This window comes from Leucopleurus acutus, assembly GCF_964270905.1.
Source record: "Leucopleurus acutus genome assembly, chromosome: 1".
Taxonomy (NCBI): domain Eukaryota; kingdom Metazoa; phylum Chordata; class Mammalia; order Artiodactyla; family Delphinidae; genus Leucopleurus; species Leucopleurus acutus.
Window position 1 is genome coordinate 128,821,624 of NC_139142.1, and position 22,226 is coordinate 128,843,849.

General features: G+C 37.8%; 2 protein-coding genes across 5 annotated transcripts in view; both read right to left on the bottom strand.

The window, feature by feature from the left end:
• Nucleotides 1–3,493: 3,493 nt before the first annotated feature.
• The window catches only part of GTF2A2 (general transcription factor IIA subunit 2), a 33,224-nt gene continuing 14,491 nt past the window's right edge, over nt 3,494–22,226 (bottom strand). For all 3 annotated transcript variants that reach the window (XM_082847786.1, XM_082847784.1, XM_082847785.1), the window contains exons 2-5: nt 11,116–11,236; nt 10,057–10,161; nt 6,319–6,445; nt 3,494–3,798 (exon numbers count right to left, since the gene is read on the bottom strand). In XM_082847786.1, the coding sequence (XP_082703912.1) occupies nt 3,773–3,798; nt 6,319–6,445; nt 10,057–10,161; nt 11,116–11,187 (330 nt within the window). In that variant the 5' untranslated portion in view covers nt 11,188–11,236 and the 3' untranslated portion in view covers nt 3,494–3,772. The remainder of the gene's footprint in view (nt 3,799–6,318; nt 6,446–10,056; nt 10,162–11,115; nt 11,237–22,226) is intronic.
• The window catches only part of BNIP2 (BCL2 interacting protein 2), a 48,297-nt gene continuing 37,232 nt past the window's right edge, over nt 11,162–22,226 (bottom strand). For both annotated transcript variants that reach the window (XM_082847749.1, XM_082847748.1), the window contains one exon: nt 11,162–11,236. The gene's annotated coding sequence lies outside the window, so the exon portion shown is untranslated. The remainder of the gene's footprint in view (nt 11,237–22,226) is intronic.

Sequence of the window (22,226 nt, forward strand, 5' to 3'; positions counted from 1 at the left end):
TACTTTTGTTGCCTTCGCTTTTGGTATCAAATACAAAAAATTCACTGCCAAGACTGATGTCAGGGAGCTTTACACGTTTTCTTCTAGTTTTATGGCTTCAGGTCTTAGGTTCAAGTCTAATTTAGTCCATTTTGGTTAATTTTTTGTGTGTAGTGTAAGAGAGTGGTCCAGTTTTCCCAACACCATTTATGGACAAGACTGTCCTTTCCCCATTGTACATTCTTGCCTCCTTTGTCATAAATTAATTGACCGTATATGTGTGGCTTTATTTCTGGGCTCTCTATTCTGTTCCACTGATCTATGTGTCTGTTTTTATGCCAATATTATCATGCTGTTTTGATTACTATAGATTTGTAATATAGTCAGAAAGCAGGAAGTGTGATGTCTTCAGCTTTGTTCTTGCTTTAGCTATTCAAGGTGTTTTGTGGCTCACTTTGGTAAACAGAATGCGTAAAAGCAGAGGAAGAAAGTATCAGAGAATAAGAGTTGGGACATCCACGAGAGAATACTGTTGACAGTTTTCTAGCACAATGCTCTCTTGAACTAATGCTGCTAAATCTTTTGCTGTATGTTGCAAAGTTCTTATACCTCTTACAAGGTAGAATGCCTTGCCCCAAACCCCAAGCACATTCTATCTACCTATGTACTAGAAAAATAGGATTCTATTATTACTACAGCATATAAAAAAATAGCTGGATGAATTTTCACCAAATTAGGGGGCAGTTTTAGAATGGATTGACAGAACCAATGTTGCAGATTCTTATGGAGAATTTGCACTTTCCCTTACCATGCACTGTTTTATTGATTCCAAATTTTATAACTATGCTACAAATAATTGCTTCTCCAGTTGAGTGAAAACACACACATACATTCCAATATATGTATGTATTTTACATATTTTACTATTAGTGATTCAATTATGACCCACTCAAAACTGACGATAACATACCTTAAGACACTGGGATTGATGTCAACCAAGAGATAAAATACTTTTTTCCCCCTTAACATCAGCTGAAGACAGATCACTATAAACAAACCAAACAATGACCAGTCAGGCATCAAACCCAAAGAAGCTATTCTTTGTCCGCTATTTGGGTGTTAAAGTAGTACTCAGTAATACATTGAGACAGGACCAACTGTACGTTACCACACAAAGCCCAGATTTTACAGTTAGTTCTACTAATAGATGAATTAATGGACTTTTTTTCTTCTTCCACATTAACAGGCAAGTAAGCTTATTATCACTGGAGTCTGCGGCCAGGTGGGAGAGCTTATACCAAAGTGGTGTAAGCTCTGGCCGTGTCTCTCCTGTAATTTCCAGTGAAGTCCAAGTACTGCTGTGGGAAGATTAGAACACCTATATCACTATGCAGATGTTAGCCATGGGTATGCAAGTAATTAGAACTGAGAGGAGGAAATGTCAGGCTATGACTTCTGTACTCCTGCCCAGGCGAAAAGAGAGGTGTGTATGTGGTGGCTGTCTAAGTACAAGAATTGGTTTCAACTGGTGGAATGTGGTATAATCCCTAGGGTTTACACCTAGGGACACTATAAACCCTAGGTATTCCACACCAGTTACCTGGATGAGTATGAGTGAGTACTGAGAGTGATGTAAGTTCTTCCTGTCCTTTGCTGTGTTTTCTCATGACTCCTTTGTTAAGAGCTCACAAGGGAAGAGCTCAATATGGGTTGTACTCAGATACAAGCGTGTTTAAGTTTTGAATGATGGATAGGATCTTGATTCTGAAAGGAAAGTCATGAGAAATGAAGGAAACAGCATAACCAAGACAAAAGAGAAATCTGACTTGTTTCTTCCTCAAATTTAATTGGAGCAGACTATGTGCTCATTGGTAGGGAAGGTCATGAAGAGAACACTGGAATAGACTGTGCAGAATGGGCTACAAGGATGAAAGTTAGTTTTAATTTAAGAATCAAGGACTACACTGATGTGCTGAGGTAATACTAGGAGCACGAAGGCATTAGTCCAATTAGTAGGTCATGGCAGTCGACCATTTCCTGTAAGAAACTCATCATCTAGGTCATGTTACTTTTGTATGTTTGAAAGCACAATCTAGTGACATCATTTATAGGATCTAAAATCCCCCAAAGTATACACCGCCAGCCCTGTACTTTTCTTAAGATCTCAGTGACTGTTAATAACATGAAAAAAGTTTAAACCATAATTTACTCCTTAAGAAACAGAAATTTCTACAACCATTGTAAGTTTACTATCAACATAACCTGTCTCCTAACCATCATGTGGAACCTCCAAAATAAAAAGGTATTGATCTTGACCCACTGCAATTAAGAAAAATCCTAATTAGGTAACCTTTGGTAATTAAGCTTCTAAATCTGTAAAAGGGGAACAAAGTTCTTCCAGGGCTGTTGTGAGGATTATCCAGAAGAATATATGTAACACAGCACTGATAATGAAGTTAGTGATGTTGGCCATTATCTTACATAGATCAGACCTGAGCACTGATTACTTAAAAATGATGAAACCTATTATATAACATGCTTCTACAGCTAAAAAATAGGGGGACGGTGTGCAATATAAAGGTCTTTTTTAGTACTTTAATAGGTTTATGAAAAGCTATTTTGCTGACGATTACTGCCAACTCTATTATCTCTCAGCAGAGTGAGAGTGAAAGGACGGCTTCACATTGAAAGGGTTGAACTGGGAATGACCGCAGGATGGGGCTGTAAAAGCCTACTTCTACTAAATGATAAATGTTCTCCCTCTGTGACATTTTAGAAATGCCACTTTTTTCATCATATATTCCTAGATTGACAAAGGAAACTTTTTCCTTCAAGTACACAAAGATACGGGATACATTTAATAGGACTTTTTTTTTTTTTTTTTTTTTTTTGCAGTACGCGGGCCTCTCACTGTTGTGGCCTCTCCCTTTGTGGAGCACAGGCTCTGGACGCGCAGGCTCAGCAGCCATGGCTCACAGGCCCAGCAGCTCCGCAGCATGTGGGATCTTCCCGGACTGGGGCACGAACCCGTGTCCCCTGCATCGGCAGGTGGACTCTCAACCACTGCACCACCAGGGAAGCCCTTAATAGGACTTTTTATTGAAAGTCTAATAACTGGTAAGATGTAGAATATTCTAAAAAATGAAACCTGACTCATTGAAAGTCTAATAACTGGTAAGATGTAGAATATTCTAAAAAATGAAACCTGACTCATATGGACAATTTAAGAAATAATTTACATGTAAAGACTACATGTTTAATTTTTCCTAGTTGAGTTCTACTTAGATTTTTCACACCAATAATTACCCTTGGTTTTGTACTTAAGTTCTAGTCTGGAATTTTGGTCTTGCCCCTGCTAATGCTTCATCAGTTAAACTAACAAACAATTGATAGAAACTAACTTTACTGAAATGAATGCATTTTCTAATTTCCTTTGCAAGGAACACGGTGCTCTGTCAAAATGCTTATCTAGTATCTCCATATTGCTCAGTAGCTCTAGCAGTTATTACTCACATTGAGTTTTAAAATGAATTTATTAAAGAATGGTCTTAGGAAGGCCACAATGTTTGATTTGTCATTAAAAAAAAGTTCTGTTTCTTCATGCTGTATAATAAGGTAATGTAACAAGGTACAGAATTATAAGCTTCTTTCTACTGGAATTCTCTGATAGTACGGCACAGTGTAGTCATTTCTGCAATGCTAGAATAAATTAAAAAAAAAGTCTCTTCTATGCTTCTCTTCAAAAAGCGATGAACAATAACAGGATGGCATTAAAAAGCCATTTTTTTCCTATTCATTCTGTAGTATTGGAGCCAGTATCTAGGAAACAGAGGAGAGACACAGTAAATTCAAGCAGCAACTTAAATTTAAATATGTTGAGAAAAATCTTTCTTTCAAAAGTAAAACAGGAAGTAATGGTGGTGAAGAAGGGGACACAAGGGTGGAAAAGAAAAGCTGACCACAGTAATATCTTGTGCACGTAAATGTCTTTTTACCTCTGCCTTAAAAGGCAAGTTAACGCTTAGTCTCCACATTTATGTTAAGAGAAATCAAGTTATACTACATTTGGTTCATACAGCTGCTATACTTTTTTTCCAGTCCTCTACTGTCCACAAATTTAAGACCACAAAGGACTATAACATAGAACAGAATTGTTTTAATTCCTGGTGAGAAAAAGACCAAAATTCTAGCCACTATCAATCACTTTCTCTGCTTCTCTATTTGGAATTGAACTTTATTTCAGAAAGCTGACTTTTAGAAGAAATGGGCTTATTTTGCAGTAGTACTGCATTTATCTGGCTACTAAGGAATGGTATTAATTATTAAGCTTCTACCTCTAAATGCCACAACTATTTATACTTTAATGATTGATTGTATTTTCTGCTGACACGAGTGCATGGAACACAATCTAAGCTTTTCTTGAATACTCAACAATCGTTTCTTTGAAGAACAATGACTGAACAATGACTGTACTGTGCTGTAAGTGGGGCAAGTTCCTCAGAAGCCACTGCAGTAGGTAAGGCTGATTTGTACTTTATATACACTGAAGTGTGAAAAAACAGACAATCTTATATCTTTAAGAAGCAAGAGAAATACACTCTAAAGACTACCTCTAAGTAAAATACATATGTTTACACGGACTCTTTGATATTATTAAGCTTGCTGAGGGGCCTTCACTGACTTTTTGGTTCTTAGCTGTTTCAAATGATTGATCGATTGATACTCTACTAGTCTACATCTGTGCTGTCCAATGTGGTAGCTACTGGCTAACCACATGTGGCTATTTAAAGTTAAGAAAATTAAATAAAAATTAAAACATTAAATTTCTCACTTGCCCTAACCCATTTCAAGTGCTTAACAGTCAGATGTGGCTATTGGAGAGTACAGACAGGAAACATTTCCATCAGCATGCAAGTTTTATGAACAGTACTGATCCATATCATTATTAACTCATTTTGATAGTGGTCTAGAAATTATACATTAATGCTTAAATTCTATAGTCTAGTAAAAATCTGAAAACCTAAGGGTTATAAGGGTACTATTAGCCTAAACTATAAGAAAGACATGAAAAAAAGCATACATTTATCTGACATACAGGAATGTTATCTGTGATCCAGGAACTATAAAATTATAAACATAGATTTTTTGTTGTTGTTACAGCAAAGAACAAGCTATTTGGTAATTATATAAAAAAGTCATCTTAAAGTTCTTAGAATGATTATCCCTAGTTAACCTTCCGAAATGAAATGTATGAGCCACTGTAACATTGCTAGTTTCAGAGACTCTGACATCTGGAAGATATGATTTCTTTAAAAAGGGATAAAGGTATATAATTCTAGGCGGCTATCAAAAATCAGGTTTAAGAGAACAGTTAATGACTTATGTGTAAAAAATTATATATTTGCAAATGAGTACGTGCATACATATATTACTGTAAAGATATGTATAAATAAAGACTAGAAGGTTTCACATTAAAATATTAAGTGATATGTTATCTCCAGATGATGTTACAAATGACGTTTTTCTTCTGTGTGGTTTTCTGTCTTTATAGCTTTTCAGTGATAGGGCATTTCTTTGAAACCCAAAACACAAAAACCAAAAAACCTAACCTACAACCTGAGAAACGGAGGGTCCTGCTTTCTACATTTCTCTTTCTCTTGCTTTTCAAAATTCCCCTTCTTGGAAAGTGACAGTATTCTCTATTTAATTTCAGGAATAGCTGCTTTAAACACAAATTGTTCAGATTACAAAGTAAAAGTAAGTATAATTTATATATTTAAAATTCAATTAGTAAAAAGAAAATAATCATGGAACAGAAAGCAGAGAAGTTCTTAGGTTTGCTGTAAAAATATCTGCATGTAACAGATCAGAGGACTAGATATTTACCATTATGACTGATAAGGCTCTTATGGTTATTTAAAGTCTTTTAAATAATCATTTTTAAAATGTATAGGTCTCCAACGAAACAGAAACCATAGGATAAAACTGTTGAAATTAAACACTTCATTAAAGAAAAAGAAAAGCTTTAGAAACACTTCAACTCTGCAACTGAAATAGGGAAGAAAAGCTTATTAATATGCTTCCCCCCCGACCCTGCACACAAAGTCAAGCTGTGGAAGTAGTCTATGTGTCATATGAAATGTTTATACCTAAAGTTAGTAAGAGGACTATGTGAGATCTGGAATCCAGAATCTAGCTGAGAAAGAAGCCTGGTCTCTCTATCTGGGAGTGGATCACTGGCCATTTTCTCCCTTAATGTCAGATGAAAGTTTTCTAAAGACTCATGAAAACAAGATTTCAAGTAGCTTTGCTTTCACAGTAATTAGGGCAAACACTTACTTTTACCATCACAGGCTACAATTTTCACTTTATCCACTTTAATAAGTTCTGTCACCTCTCTGAATTCAACATCATTCAATACAAAAGTCCACACATTATCGCAGAATCTGTATGTATTTAGAGAGCCCTTTAAAACAAAACATTTAGACAAACCATGAAAAGTCATTTTTTTCCCCCTCACATTTTTCTCCAGACAATTTAAGAAAACCTAGCTACAAGTACATAATTCTCAAAATAGGATGAAAATTAAGGAAAATCTTAAGCAAGCAATCTTAAGTGTTAATCACTTAAAGAAAAAAATTCTAGATAAATTTGCTAAGGGAAGAGTTAAAAAATATTTTAGTTAGCAGACTACTTTCAGCACTGGAAAAGCCTGCAAATTACTTACCTGAAATCTTAAGAAAAATTGAATGGAAATCTGAATCTGTATTTCTACTGCCCTCATGTGGCTAAATTATGGAAATGCATTTGAATTTTTTATATAAATACTTTCAAAAAATACTTTTTAAAAGCAACCAATTTTACTGTGTATGTTGATTCTCTGAATTTGTACAAAAGCAGGGAATCCCTAGAAACATTCATTTTCATCCTGTGACTTATAGCTCAGATGAATTACTGTATTAGCCACTAAAATTACAACATTATTGTCCTCTGCAACTCACATTCTTATAATTAATACCTATTCCTCCTAAAAATTTTATCTGAACATTAAAAGGAACTTTTTGCAAGGGTGGACACCAACAGAATATAATCAAAACCTGAGAGATATATACATGCACAAGTATTTACATATGAAATTTAGTATTCAATGAGACATTTATATGCCTTCAGAAAAAAAAATTCAGCACAAAACTGTTCCCTGCAGTGTTACTTGTAATATCAAAAACTGAGTTCTCATTAATGGCTTAAGTTAGAATGATTATGGGAATTATAATGGCTATGAATGAATAAATTTAATATATATGAATAACTACTATTTCTTAGACTATACTAGGCACTGAGGATACAACGGTAAGCAATCCACATATGATCCAATTTAATATATATGAATAACTACTATTTCTTAGACTATACTAGGCACTGAGGATACAACGGTAAGCAATCCACATATGATCCCTGCCATCCAAGAAGCTTAGGTTAGCAGGGGAGATCACTGAAACAAGTAAATACATAGTGTAACAGTGCTATGAAAGATTGTCACTGGGTACAATGGGAGTACGGTAGAGGCATCCAAGTAGGACAGAGAAAGCTTGAGTCCCAAAGAATGAAAAAGAGTCAACGGAAAGGTGGGACAGCAGAAAGGAAGACAAACACTTGGAATGGGAGTACGGTAGAGGCATCCAAGTAGGACAGAGAAAGCTTGAGTCCCAAAGAATGAAAAAGAGTCAACGGAAAGGTGGGACAGCAGAAAGGAAGACAAACACTTGGAATGGGAGATAGTAAGTTCCTGAAAGGAGAATATGACAGGAGGTCCTAAGGTGAAAGAGATCATGGAAAACCTTGGGAAAGCTTTTCCGTATTGTGAGGGCATTAGGACGTCAATGAAGGATTTCAAGCAGAGGAGTAACATGATGAGATTTGCATTTTGCATTTTTGGTGATAACATGAACAGACTAGAGGGGAGTCTGACTGAAGGAAGGAGAGAAGCTAAGAAGCCGATAGCTTTTAGCTGGCTGAATCAGACAGGTGAAAGTGGCTGGGCGATAACAGAGGCAAGGGGGTCCCGGGAAGTGGAGAGATTTTAAAAGGTAGATCTGTCAACGCTTGATAACCAACCGGATACGGTAGGGTGGGGAACAGAGAAATCTTTGATATTCCCAAGTTTCTGGCTTGTGTAACAACGCATTCATAGAAAAAACTGGTTTGGGGGAAAGTTAAATTTGAGTTTCAGCTACATCTTACCATATCCAATAAGCAGCTGGAGTGTAGAAGCAAGCATGGGAGCATATCAATTTTAAAGCCAAGGACTGGATGAGATCATTCAAGGAGAATATGTGGAGCCCTAGATAACCCTTAAGGAAAACCAGCAATTAAGTGATACAAAGTAGCCTGAGAAGAGGGGCCAGAGAATAGAAGAAAAAAGCCAAAATAGTAAGATTTCAAGGGAAGTATGCGTTTCAAAAGAGACTAATCAATAGTATCACTAATTATGCATTAGATTTAGCAATAAATAACTTGGCAAGAGAAGTTTCAGTGGAGAGGTGGGAGTAATGCATAGAAAATCACTCAGGACATATTAAGTAAAAAGATGCAGAGTTGTAAATGTAAAAAAAAAAATTTTTTTTAATTAGATCTCTTCCTTGACTATAGTTTGAGCCGTTGGAAGGCTGAACAACCAAATGCCAACCTCAATGTTCATTTCTGGCTTGTGTATAATCAGAGATCTTATAAGTGTGTGGGTTACTGTCATATCCAGTTAGTGGCAGATGTGTCAATGACTTGAACCAGGCAAGTCACTGCTATTTATGATTAGCATGTGAACATTCAACTATGCTGAAATTCTGTTCTTTATATTAAAAATTTCCTTCTATATGATAGATAACATGTGGCTAAACTGTATCTTTAACGCACCTCTAATAAATACATATATTTTTTACATATATCTACTGAATAACACTTTTTTACAGTTAATTTACCTTTAGCTAAAGAGATCCAAACTAGAAACCTACAATAATACAACTAGAAGACCACTCAGGCCTTGTGAATCCTACGACTCTGATAAGTAGTCAAACAAATTTTCTACATGGGCAAGTATGTATCAACATGGATCAATTTAGAATTAAAGGATCAGGTTCTGAATGACAAAGTAGGCACATTTGTATGTATGGTTGTACAAAAAGGAAGCTTTGCCAGCATTATTACTGTTAAAAATTCAAGAATCCACTGATAAAATTTTATAAAGCCACGTTTTACTCCAGATAATTGTTAGGCATGTGAAAATCATGTGACTTATTTATATGAACATAAAATACATGCAGATTTTACCCCTTCACTAAAATAAGTCAAACGGGGCCTGTCTTCTTTTGCCCTGTATACCCAATATCCAGAACAATGCCTCGTATTTAATAGGCATTGAAATGTTCGTTGAATAAATGATAAATTTTTCTTTTGTGCTTTTCATCACAAACTAAAACCAAAAACCCCAAACACTGATGTTCTCTTAAATGCAAATTAACATCTATATTCTTTTCATTTGTTGATTTTCCTATCTTGTAATCTGAATTTACCATCGAATTGAGAAAGACAGTTTTGTTCAGTTTGGGATTACTGTTCAAAGTACAAATGATTCAAATGAGACCAAGCTACCAGAAGAGACCATTATCTGCCAACAGGTCAGGTCTCTAAGAGTACGTGGGCGGCAACGTGAAGTTTCTAGAAATAACTCTGAACTTCCCTGGTCAGAGTTTAAAAAACATAACTGATCCTTAGAGATTACTCTCACTTACCTTCAATCCTGCAGATAATGTTTCAGACATTTGAAATCTCAGTAACTCTTCAGGGAAGGTAGCCAAACACACATAGGCTGATTTGTGAAAAACAATGGAATAAGAATCTAAAAACAACTCTGTATCTAACATTAAGTGGATGAACTTAGTATACAGATTTAAACATCAAGCAAACAAGTTCCGAAGTTTGATTAAGCCATCTCTTTTTATGATTAATAAATATGTAGGTGTCCTAAAAAGCACTATTGTAACAACCATGGTGCAGCTTCTAGATTTAAGAAAATATCCTTACCCTGAAATTGACTCGGTTCCTGACCCTCTGTGCCAACGCTGAATTTATAGCCTTATCAAACTGAAGTAGAACTTGAAGGGCAAGCTGGGGGGTAATCTGTTGAGACTGAGAAAAAATAAAGGTCATGAATCTTCTTAGAGAAGAACATTAAAGAAAAAATAAAACAAAAATACATGAATTATAGGGCTTCCCTGGTGGCACAGTGGTTGAGAATCTGCCTGCCAATGCAGGGGACACGGGTTCGAGCCCTGGTCTGGGAAGATCCCGAGCCCTGTCTGGGAAGATCCCACATGCCGCAGAGCAACTAAGCCCGTGAGCCACAACTACTGAGCCTGCGCGTCTGGAGCTTCTGCTCCATAACAAGAGAGGCCGCGACAGTGAGAGGCCCGCACACCGCGATGAAGAGCGGCTCCCGCTCGCCACAACTAGAGAAAGCCCTCGCATAGAAACGAAGACCCAACACACCCAAAAATAAAATAAAATTTTTTAAAAAGCTAAAAAAACAAAAAATCATGAATTATCATCTAAAATTTAACTGAGGTTAACCAGAGCCTCTAAACTAGAATCCCTTAAACTAGAATCCCTTATTCTTTTTGCCATAACTGACAACTAAGAAGCAAAGGCTGACAATATTTTCTTGCATTATCTTGACACAAACATAATTTTGAAAAGAAAACATGCAGTGATGTTACAACACCAGGACAAAACTTTGTCTACCACTCCTTCACAGTATCTGGAAAGAAGTGTTCGATAAATTGAAGGAACCAAGTTTCTTTTAAATAAAAAACTTGGGACCAAATAATACGTTAAAAAAAAAAAGTCTAATCTTATCAAAGCTCAAAATATATGAAAATAAATGGAAATATGAGGTTTACATAAAAAGGTTAATTTTCCTAAAATTAAAATATAAATTCAAAATTCTAATTTAAATCTCAAGACTTGTGTTAACTTATCCAAAGTTATCTCAAAGCTATGTAGACCATGCCATTCTCATAAGTATGAGAACAAGAATTATTATAGATCCATCTAAATAAAAATGTTAATTTTTTACTCCCTCACCTGTATAAGCTCATCGAGGCTCTCCTGAAGACTGTTTCCCAAAGTGGTATTTCTGTACAACTGATATGCCATGGCTTAGGAGGGAGAAATTCTTTTTCTTATTCAGGCTTGCATTGATATCCTAAAAATTTAATATGAAAGTATTAAAAAAATTATAAATTACATATGTAACACAGTCTACTTCATATTTTCTAATATATACTATTAGCATACTATATAATAACTGAGGAATTGCAAGGAATAGTTAAAAATAGTTTTTCTATATATTTTTTCTATTATTTCGACGTAGGCATTTATACTCCTTTGTACAAAGTATAGATATATATATTAAAATGTACATCTTTACCATTTCTTTCAAATATCTACCTTTTGACCTAGTCTAGAATTTACCATGTACCATTCTTTTCTACTTACTGTCAAGTCACTGATCCAGACAATCTTCAGCTCACATTTGAATGCCTTCCCCTTCATTTTCCTGTTCTCTTAAAATTCAGTATTTAGAGTGCCTACCCAGAAGATAGCACTGTGACAGGTACCATGGAGAGGAAGATAAAGAAAGATACACTTCTGACCCTAAAAAATTTATACTTTAGAAAACGTAACAGACACATAAAAAAGTTAGAGAATAAGAAATGTGATAGAGATTATATACAGTTATTATAAAGGCTGCCTGTGGACTGAATGAGTTGGCTCACAAAAGCTTCCTGATTCTTCAAGCTAGACTTTAGCCAAGCAAAGGAGGAAAGTCATCTTAGGCTGAAAAAATAAATAGAATGAGTAAAGCCATAGAAGGATGAAATAATACAGTCTGTAGACAGAACTATAAATTGTTCCATATTAGGGTATAGGTATGAATAGGAAGTGGTAGGAGATGAGGCTGAAAAAGATGACATGGATGGATTTGTCAGGAGAGGTGCCAGGATTGTATAATGCAGGTAATGGGGAGCCCCTGAAGCTTTCTAGACAGGAAAGGTCAGACAGATGGGCAGCAATGTAAACAATGTACTCAAGTGCAAGATTAGAAAGAGATGAGGGCTGGAAGAGGGTGCCAGTAGCACATATTCAGCAAATACTGAGCTTTTACTACATGTCACGTATTAGATACCTGACCTCATGGCACTTTCAGTTTGAAGATGGACAGAAGGAGACAGGTGTATTCAGGAGTAAACATCAGGGAAAACTCAGCAAAAATAACAGTTATCAGTCTTCACATTACACACCTAGTGAGCATTTGATACACTTGATCATGTCTGCCTTCTTGAAGTCTTTTCTTTGGCTTCTGGGACCCCACACTCAGTGTTCTCCTCCCACCTCACTGGATAGTACTGTTTCTTGTTTCCTTCTGTTGGTTGCTCCTCAGCAATCTAACTTCTAACTAACTACTTGAGTGCCCCAAAGCTTCTCATGTCTTCTCTATATGCTTTACTCCCTTAGTTACCTCATCTAGGCTTATGGCTTTTTAAATATGTTCTATTTATCTGCTGATGATGTGCAAACTTACATTGCCACTCCTGACCTTTTATATGCCCGTGTTGCCATGTATAAAACTGCCTACTTGACACACTGGATGGAAACATAAAGTGGTAGATCAAATTAAATTTGTTACAAACCAAATTCTGGATACTCCTCCAAACCTTTTCTGCCCTCGGTTTGTCCACCTCAATTAACAGTAAATCTAGTCTTCCAGTAAGACGGCCCCAAAACCTTATAAGTCAAATTCTCTCTCACCCTGCATGCAATCTGTCAGCCAATCCTTTCAGTTCTTCCTTCTGAATATAACCAGAATTCAACAACTTTGACCATCGCCACTGCTAGCACTAAGTCACCATCAACCTGTCACTAAGATTTATGGTGATAGCCAAGTAAGGCGTATCCTTCTTTCTACCCTTGTCTATCCCACCCCTGCCCCCAGAGAAGCCACGCTGAGCCTTTTAAAACACAAATAAAATCACATCACTCATCTGTTCAAAACCTCCCAAGGCAGCATCCTATCTCAGAGTAAAAACCAAGGTCCTCCTAATGGTTTATAAGGCCTGCATGATCTGGGCCCCCCTCCCACCACTACCTCTCTGAACTTGACTTCTTCCACCTACTCCCTCATTCACTCTGCTTCAGCCATACTAGTCCCTTGCTCCAATATGGCAAGATGTTCTTGCTTTAGGGCCTTTGCACTGGCTGTTCTTGCTGTTTCAAATGTACTGTGCAGACACCTGCAGGGTTTACCTCTCATCCGATTCAGATCTCTGCTCAGATGTCACTTCATCAGAAGTGACTTTCGTGACCAACCTATAAGAAAGAACTACCTCCCTTCTCCTTTACACTGCTTTATTTTCATTTATATCACTAATCGAAGCTGACATATATATGCTTATTCTATTTCCATCCACTAAAACAGACGTTCCCTCAAGATAGGACTTTTGCTCAGTTATATATTTACCATCTAGAACAATGCCTAGTATGAATTCAATAAGTATTTGTTAGTGAATAAATAACCTGGTGATATGTCAAAATGCGAATATCAAACTGTATTGCACTTAGATACATTTAGAATAGGTTTTCTACTTTACTGAGGAAAGTGAAGCAATGAAAACTTCAACTCTCAAAACTACATCTAACCACCTACCAATATCTACACCCACATACTCTGCCTGTCACTATAGTCAAACTATCCATGCTGTTACCTAAAAACAATCCTTCTAATTGTGGATCTGGTCCTATCCCCCCTGTTACAGACAGGGTATTTTTCCAACAATTCAATTATTCCTTCTATCCCTATCAAATTTCCCATCTCTACGGATCCTTCCCATCAGCAAACAAACAGGCAGCACTTCTCCCATCTTAAAAAAAATAGTCTCAACTCGCTTCTCTGGCCAGCTACACTCTATTTCTCTATTCCTCTTTGCAGCAAAAACTCCTGAGTTGTCTGTACTCACTGTCTCTCTTTCCTTTTCTCACATTTTCTCTTAAACTCACTCCTTATACAGTTTTGCCTCAAGCACTCAAATGAAACATGGTGAAAGTCACCTGTGGCAATGCTAAAACTAATAATCCTCAATTCTTAGTTCTCACCAGACTTAATCATTTGACATGGCTGATTACTCCCTCCTCTTTGATAAAGGATCTTGGCTTAGCTTCTGGGACAGTACACTTTTTGGGTTGTTCTCTTAAACGCACTGGTTCATCCTTCTCAATATTGTTTGTTGGTTGAGGCTCTTCTCCCTTAACTCTTAATGTCACAAGACACCGCTTTGGTTCTCTGCTTTCCGTCTACACTTGTTCCTTGGTGATATCGCTTTGTGTCATGGTTTTACATACCATTGCTGATGATTCCCAAATTCATACACTAGAACCGACCTCGCCCTGAACTCTCACTCCTGGATCCAGCGCCTACTCAACATCTCTATGTGCTGTCCTTCCCATCTCCGTTGATGTAACGCCATACCTCTATGGGCTTAGGCAAAAACCTTCGAAGTTATTCCCGACCACCCCTCCCTACCCCCAGTCTGGCCATCTTACCTCCACATCCAATCCCTAGCATAACCTGTAAACTCTACCTTCAATATGGATTCAGAATCCAACCATTCCTCACCATGTCCATTGTTATCACCCTGGTATGTGCCACCATCACCTGTCATTGGGATTCCTGAAATGCTTCCTAACTGCTTTCCCTGCTTCCATGCTTGCCCCCGAGATTCTAATCCCAATTCAGCAGTCAGGTGATCTTTTAAAACACAGGTTAGAACATATCTCTTCTCTGTGCGAACCTCCCATGGTTTCCATTTCATTCAGTCCTTACAATAATCTGGCTACCCATTATCTCACTGACCTCATTTGCCATCTCCCCCTTGTTCTTGCCCTTCTCCAGACACACTGGCTTCTCCTTGTTTTTCTTAGAACATGACAGACACGTTCCTGCCTATGTAAGCCTTTGTAAAGACTGTCCTTTTCACCCGGAATGCTCTTCTCCCAGATATCCTCTTGTTTTTCTTAATTCCTTCAAGTATCGCACATACTTAATGAGGCCTAAACAGACCACCACATTTAAAACCCCAACTCCCACCTCCACTCTGGAACTGCCCAATCCCCCTCACCCTGCTATGTTTCTTTGATGGCACCATCACCTTCTAACATGTTATACAGTTTCCTTAGTTTATGTTTATTTTCTGCATCCTTCAACAGACTGTACGACCTTACCAGGACAGGGACTTTTGTCTGTTTTTGTTCACTGAAGTAAACCAGGCGTCTAGAACAAACACTACCTGAGACGTTAATAGGAGACAATGAAATATTTGTTCAATAAATAAATGAACACAAAAAAATCAGTTAGTAAAATGTATGTGGGTAGCTGAGGGGGGATAAAAAGGGCAAGAAGGGGTCCCAGTAAGAAGATATAAACTTGACAAAGTGAGAGTACAGAATCTTGTGTCCTGCCCATTTAACAAAAGTCTTAGAGTTACCAGAAAATAACTATAAGTTAATAATGAATTATCAGAAAGAGAAATAAGCCCATTTACGATTGCATCAAAAAGAACAAGATACTTAGAAATAAATTTAGCCAAAGAGAAATAAATTTAGCCAAAGAGATGAAAGACCTGGACATCGAAAACTATATGACAATGATGAAAGAAACTGAATATGACACAAATGAACAGCAAGAAATTCCATGCACGTGGACTTGAAGAATCAGTATTATTAAAACATCCATACTACCTAGAGCAATCTACAGTTTCAACACAATTCCTATCAAAATTCCAATGGCATTTTTCAAACAAATAGAACAAACAGTCCTAAAATATATATGAAACCACAAAGACGCCAAAATGCCAAAGCAATCTTGAGAAAGAAGGACAAAGCTCGAGGCATCATGTTTGCTGATATCTAATTCTATCACAAAGCTATAGTAATCAAAACAGTACATTACTGCCATAAAAACAGATGTTAGATGAATGGAATAGAATAAAGAGCCCAGAAATAAACTTACACATGTACGGTCAAGTAATTAACAACAAAGGAGGCGAGAATGTACAATTGGGAGGGCTTCCCTGATGGTGCAGTGGTTAAGAATCTGCCTGCCAATGCAGGGGAACGGGTTCGAGTCCTGGTCTGGGAAGATCCCACATGCCGCGGAGCAACTAAGCCCATGCGCCACAGCTAACTGAGCCTGCGCTCTAGATAGAGCCCCCCGCGCCACAACTACTGAGCCTGTGTGCCGCAACTACTGAAGCCTGTGCGCCTAGAGCCTGTACTCTGCAACAAGAGAAGCCACTGCAATGAGACACCCGCGCACCGCAATGAAAAGTAGCCCCTGCTCGCTGCAACTAGAGAAAGACCGCGTGCAGCAACCAAGACCCAACACAGCAAAGGAAGGAAGGAAGGAAGGAAGGAAGGAAAGAAGGAAGAAAGAACAATGGGGAAAGGACAGTCTCTTCAATAAAGGGTGCTAGGAAAACTGGGCATCCACATCCAAGAAAAAAGACACTGGACCATTATCATACACTATACACAAAACTGAACTCAAAATGGATTAAAGGCTTGAAATGTAAGACCTAATACCATAAAACCCCTAAAACTCCTAGAAGAAAACATAGGTGGTAAGCTCCTTGACACAGGTCTTGGTGATGATTTTTTGAATCTGACACCAAAAGCAATAAAAGCAAAAATAAATAAATGGGACAGGATAATACTAAAAAGCTTATGCACAGCAAAGGAAACCATAAAAAAAATAGGCTACCTACTGAATGGGGAAAAATATTTGCAAATCATGTATCTCAAATAGGCCTGATATCCAAAATATATAAAGAATACATAAAACTCAATAGTAAAAAAACAAACAATCCAATTAAAAATTGGACAGAACATTTGCAGCAACATGGATGGACCTAGAGATGATCATATTAAGTGAAGTCAGACAGAGTAAGACAAAATATCATACGATATCACTTACATGCGGAATCTAAAAAATGATATAAATAAACTTATTTACAAAACAGAAATCAACTCACAGACAGAAAACGAACTTATGGTTACCAAAGGAATTGGGGAGGGGAGGGAGCAGGGGATGAATTAGGAGTTTGGGATTAACATATACACAATACTACATATAAAATAGGTAAGCAACAAGGACCTACTGTACAGCAAAGGAAATTATACTCAACATCTTGTAATAACCTATAAGGGAAAAGAACTTGAAAATACATATATATTTATAATATATGTATAACTGAATCACTTTGCTGTACACTTGAAACTAACACAATGTTGTAAATTAACTATACTTCTATAAAAAAAATTGGGCAAAGGATGTGAACACTTTTCCAAAGAACATATACAGATGGCCAACAGGTATATATGAAAAGCTGCTCAACATCACTAATTATCAGGGAAATGCAAATCAAAACCACAGTGAAATATCACCTCACACCTGTTAAAATAACTATTATCAAAATGACAATTAATAGCAAGTGTTGGTGAAGATGTGGATTAAAGGGAACCCTTGTGCACTGTTGGTAGGCATGCAAAATGTGGTGCAGCCACTATGGAAAAGTATGGACGTTTCTCAAAAAAGTAAAAGAGAACTCCCATATGATCCAACAATTCCACTTTGGAGTACTTATCCGAAGAAAAAGAAAACACTAACTGGAAAAGATATATGCACCCACATGTTCACTGTAGCACTATTCACAATAGCCAAGATATGAAAACAACTTAAGTGTCCATCAAAGGATGAATGGATAAAGAAACTGTGGGATGGGAGACAAGATGGCAGAGTAGAAGGACATGGGTTCACCCCCTCTCACAAAAACACTGAAATCACAACTAACTGCTGAACAACTATTGACAAAAAAAGACTGGAACCTACCGAAAAAGATATCCTATATCCAAAGACAAAGAAGAAGCCACACTGAGATGGCAGGATGGGCACAATCGCAATAAAATCAAATCCCATACCCAATGGGTGGGCGATCCACAAACTGGAAAATAATGATTACCACAGAGGTTATGTCATAGGAGTGAAAGTTCTGAGCCCCACATCAGGCTCCCCAGCCTGGGGGTCTGGCAATGGGAGGAGGAGCCCCCAGAGCATCTGGCTTTGAGCGTCTGTGGCGTTTGACTGCAGGAATTCCACAGGACTGGGGGAGACAGAAACTCCACTCTCAGCACACACAAGGTCTTGTGCACACCAGGACCCAGGAGAAAAAGCAGTGAACTCACGGGATCCTGGGCCAGACCTACCTGCTGGTATTGGAGGGTCTCCTGTAGAGGCAGGGAGCAGCTGTGGCTCACTGCAGGTACAAAAACACAGGTGGAGGTAGTTCTGGGGAGTACTCATTGGTATAGGCCCTCCTACAGGCCGCCATTTTCTCACCAACAGTTGGCCCCACCCAACACCCTCTAGGCTCCAGTGCGGGGACACCTCCGGCCAAAGAACTGACAGGGTGGGAACACATCCCACCCATCAGCAGACAGGCTGCCAAAAGTCATCCTGAGCCCACAGCTGCCTGCTAAACACACTTTTTTTTTTTTTTTTTTTTTTTGCGGTATGCAGGCCTCTCACTGTTGTGGCCTCCTCCGTTGCGGAGCACAGGCTCCGGACGCGCAGGCTCAGCAGCCATGGCTCAAGGGCCTAGCCGCTCCGTGGCATGTGGGATCTTCCCTGACTGGGGCACGAACCCGTGTCCCCTGCATCGGCAGGCGGACTCTCAACCACTGTGCCACGAGGGAAGCCCTAAACACACCTCTTGACACAGCCCTGCCCACCAGAGGGACGAGACCCAGCTGCACCCATCACTGGGCAGGAACCAGTCCCTCCCACCAGGAAACCTGCAAAAGCCTCTTAGATCAGCCTCATCCACAAGGGGGCAGAAGCAGAAGCAAGAAGAACTACAACTCTGCAGCCTGTGGAACAGGCCCACAATACAGAAAATTAGACAAAATGCAATATTGGAGAAATATGTCCCAGACGAAAAAACAAAATAAAGCCCCAGAAGAACAACTAAAAGAAGTGGAGATAGGCAATCTACCCAAAAAAGAATTCAGAGTAACTATGGTAAAGACGATCCAAGATCTCGGAAAAAGAATGGAAGCACAGACCTAAAAGATGCAAGAAATGTTTAAGAGCAAGCTAGAAGATCTAAAGAAGAAACAAACAGAAATGAACAATAAAATAAGTGAAATGAAACTACACTGGAAGGAATAAATAGCAGAATAAATGAGGCAGAAGAACTGATAAGGGAGCTGGAAGAAGGAATGGCGGAAATGACTGCCACAGAACAGAGAAAAAAGAATGAAAAAAAATAGGACAGTTTAAGAGACCTCTGAGACTTTGTTAGATGCACCAACATTCACATTATGTGAGTGCCAGAAGGATAAGAGACAGAAGACACCTGAGAAGATATTTGAAGAGATTAATAGCTGAAAAATTCCCTAACATGGGAAAGGAAAAAGTCACCCAAGTCCAGGAAGCACAGAGTCCCATAAAGGATTAAACCCAAGGAGGAACACGCCAAGACACACAGTAATGAAACTGACAAAAATGAAACACACAAAAAATATTAAAAGCAACAAGGGAAAAGCAACGAATAACATACAAGAGAATTCCCATAAGGTTATCAGTTAATTTTTCAGCAAAAACTGCAGACTAGAAGGGAGTGGCAAAATATATTTAAAGTGATGAAAGGTAAGAACCTACAACCAAGAATACTCTACCCAGCAAGGCTCTCATTCAGATTCGACAACAAAATCAAAAGCTTCACACAGGCAACAGCTAAGAGAATTCAGCACCACCAGACCAGCTTTGCAAAAAATGCTAAAGAAAGTTCTCTAGGTAGACAAGAAAAGGCCACAATGAGAAACAGGAAAATTACAAATGGAAAAGCTCACTGTTAAAGGCAAACATACAGTAAAGGTAGGAAATCACCCACACACAAATATGATATCGAAATCAGCAATTCGATATATCAAAAATATGATATCAAAATCAGCACAAATACAGGATATGGGAAATACATTTGAAATTAAGACCAGCAACAGAAAACAATCTTGTTTATATATAGACTGCTATATCAAAGCCTCATGGTAATCACAAACTGAAAATCTACAATAGATACACACACAAAAAAGAAAAAAGGATCCAAACACAACACTAAAGTTAGTCATCAAAAGAGAAGAGAACAAAAGAGGAATGGGAGAAAAAAGACCTAAAAAAAAAAATCCAAAAACAATTAAGAAAATGGCAATAAGAACATACATAAAGATAATTACCTTAAATGTAAATGGATTAAATGCTCCAACCAAAACACAAAGACTGGATGAATGAATACAAAAACAAGACCCCGTATACACACAGTCTACAAGAGATCCACTTCAGACCTAGGGACACATACAGACACAAAGTGAAGGGATGGAAAAAGATACTCCATGCAAATGGAAATTAAAAGAAATCTGGAGTAGCAATACTCATATCAGATAAAACAGACTTTAAAATAAAGAATGCTACAAGAGACAAGGAAGGACACTACATAATGATCAAGGGATCAATCCAAGATATGACAATTGTAAATACATATGCACCCAACACAGGAGCTCCTCAATATATGAGGCAAATGCTAACAGGCATAAAAGGGGAAATCAATAGTAACACAATAATAGTGGGGGACTTTAACACTCCAGATTGATCAATGAACAGATCATCCAGACAGAAAGTCAATGAGAAAACACAGGCCTTAAATGACACATTAGACTTAATTGATATTTATAGAGCATTCCATCCAAAAGCAGCAGAATACGCATTCTTTTCAAGTGCACATGGTACACTGTCCAGGATCGATCACATCTTGGGCCACAAAGTGAACCTCAGTAAATTTAGGAAAACTGAAATCATATCAAGCATCTTTTCTGACTACAACGCTATGAGATTAGAAATCAACTATAAGAAAAAAACTGTAAAAAACACAAACACATGGAGGCTAAACAATATGCTACTAAACAACCAATGGCTCACTGAAGAAATCAAAGAGGAAATCAAAAAATACCTAGAGACAACTGAAAGTGAAAGCACGACGATCCAAAACCTATGGCACGTAGCAAAAGCAGTTCTAAGAGGGGAGTTTATAGCACTACAATTTTACCTCAGGAAATAAGAAACATCTCAAACACCTAAAGCAACTAGAGAAAGAAGAACAAACAAAACTGCAAGTCAGTATAAGGAAAGAAATCATAAAGATGAGAGCATAAGTAAGTGAAATACAGATGAAGAAAATGACAGAAAAGATCAATGAAACTAAAAGCTGGTTCTCTGAAAAGATGAACCTGATAAACCTTTAGCCAGACTCATCAAGAAAAAAAGGGAGAGGGCTCAAATCAATAAAATTAGAAATGGACATAGTGAGAGAATGGCATGGACATATATACACTATCAAACGTAAAATAGATAGCTAGTGGGAAGCAGCCGCATAGCACAGGGAGATTATCTCGATGCTTTGTGACCACCTAGAGGGGTAGGATAGGGAGGGTGGGAGGGACAGAGACGCAAGAGGGAAGAGATATGGGAACATATGTATATGTGTAACTGATTCACTTTGTTATAAAGCAGAAACTAACACACCATTGTAAAGCAATTACACTCCAATAAAGATGTTAAAAAAAAATGAAAACTGAGAAGTTACAATGGACACCACAGAAATACAAAGGATTGTAAGAGACTACTACAAGCAACTATATGCCAATAAACTGGACAAATTCTTGGTAAGGTACAACTTTCCAAGACTGAACCAGGAAGAATTAGAAAATATAAACAGACCAATCACAAGTAGTGAAATTGAAACTGTAATTAAAAACTTCTAACAAACAAAAGTCCAAGACCAGATGGCTTCAGAGGCAAATTCTATCAACCACTTAGAGAAGAGCTAACACCTATCCTTCTGAAACTATTCCCCAAAATTGCAGAGGAACACTCCCAAACACATTCTATGAGGCCACCATCACCCTGATACCCAAACCAGATAAAGATACCACAAAAAAAGAAAATTACAGGCCGATATGACAGATGAACATAGATACAAAATTCCTCAAGAAAACACTAGCAAACCAAATCCAACAACACATTAAAAGGA